A 1,552-nucleotide genomic window follows, 5' to 3' on the forward strand; every position below is an offset into this window, starting at 1 on the left:
GCATGAGAATTACTTGAACCTGGGAGGCAGAGGTTGCAGTGAGCTGAGATTGCACCCCTGCCCTCCGGCCTGGGGGACAGAGAGAGACCCTGTCTTTAAAAAGAAAAAAAAAGAAGAAAGAAAGAAAGAAATGACCCTGTGGACGAGGAGACATGGGCTCTAGCCAGGGCACCAATAGTGATTTTCAGAATTTTGAATGGCCGCTGAGGCAGGGGCAGGAAGCACTAGCACATTGGCGAATCATTGGCTCTGTGGATTCGCTTCTGGGATCCAGGGAAAGGGGGCACATCTTATCTCCCTAAGAGAAGAAACTCCCTCCTTCTCTGTGAACTTTCCAATCCTGTTGCCCCACACCTGTCAATGATCCCTTTGCATTGAGCTGCAAACTCTGTCGCCCAACTCCCAGACCACTCCAACTTCCCACAACCCCAAACCAAAGCACTCACACAGTGAGAAGTCATGCACCTACAAGGTAGGGGGAGTAAGGGCGGAAACTCCTGGCATCACCTTCAGCCAACACACGGTTGGGTGGAAATCATTCAGGCAGGAAGGCTTTTGTGACATAGGTGTGTCACCTGTTCTGAGGCCGAAGGGCCCATGAATGACTTCAGGTGTTGTTCCAGCCCCTAAGACAGGTGTCAGGTTATAAGACACATAATCATTCCAGTTTGGCAACTTCACCTGTAGTGCTGTTTTAATCAAGCTGCCCACAGTCCCCCAATCACTCCTGGAATACAGCGGTGAGAGGCAGCAGCTTGCTAAGTGGACAAGGATGCTGGGCGTGAGGGACCAAGGCCCGCCCTGCACTCGGGCCTCCTCCAGCCAGTGCTGACCAGGGACTTCTGACCTGCTGGCCACCCAGGACCTGTGTGGGGAGGCCCTCCTGCTGCCTTGGGGTGACAATCTCAGCTCCAGGCTACAGGGAGACTGGGAGGATCACAGAGCCAGCATGGTGAGTGTGGGGGCCCTCTGTTCCCAAGACATGGGGAGGGTGGGTCTCCCCAAAAAAGGCCCTTCAACCAGCCTAAGCGCTCATCAGCTGAGAATTCTGTGACACCTTCTAGGTTAAGAAAAGAGGCCACACCCAAATCCCCCCACACCCCAGTCCCATACACATCTCATACACACCCGCCTTCCTCTCTCCCACCATTGCCATGGTCCTCAGGCACAGAGCCAGGGCTGTCCTTCCTGACTGTTCTTTCCTGAATCCTGAATGTTCTTTTGCCCAGTGTCTCCAGGTCTGTTGGTTAGAGGTTGGTGCTATTTTTCTAAGGCAGGGGGCTGTTTTGATGCCACGGTGGCCCTCTGCCACTCCCTGGGGAAACTGATTCCTTTTCTTTTTAAAGAAAAGTGTAGACCAGGCACGGTGGCTCACACCTGTAATCCCAGCACTTTGAGAGGCCGAGGTGGGTGGATCACCTGAGGTCAGGAGTTCAAGACCAGTCTGGCCAACATGGTGAAACCCCGTCTCTAATAAAAATATAAAAAATTAGCCTGGCGTGGTGGCAGGTGCCTATAATCCCAGCTACTTGGGAGGCTGAGGCAGGAGAAT

At 53.3% G+C, this 1,552-nt stretch overlaps 1 protein-coding gene across 4 annotated transcripts in view; it reads left to right on the top strand.

The window, feature by feature from the left end:
- The first annotated feature begins 657 nt into the window (after positions 1–657).
- Positions 658–1,552, top strand: part of TMPRSS4 (transmembrane protease, serine 4) — a 50,236-nt gene continuing 49,341 nt past the window's right edge. For 2 of the 4 annotated variants that reach the window (XM_011964851.1, XM_011964852.1), the window contains exon 1: positions 720–952. Coding sequence is in view for 2 of the 4 variants with exons in the window: in XM_011964852.1 (XP_011820242.1) it covers positions 950–952 (3 nt within the window). In the remaining 2 variants the exon portion in view is untranslated. Of the gene's footprint in view, positions 953–1,552 lie in introns of all 4 variants that reach the window. The other 2 variants (XM_011964850.1, XM_011964853.1) reach the window with 2 other exon arrangements.

The sequence above is a fragment of the Mandrillus leucophaeus genome, unplaced genomic scaffold, assembly GCF_000951045.1.
Source record: "Mandrillus leucophaeus isolate KB7577 unplaced genomic scaffold, Mleu.le_1.0 Scaffold71, whole genome shotgun sequence".
Classification (NCBI taxonomy): Eukaryota; Metazoa; Chordata; class Mammalia; order Primates; family Cercopithecidae; genus Mandrillus; species Mandrillus leucophaeus.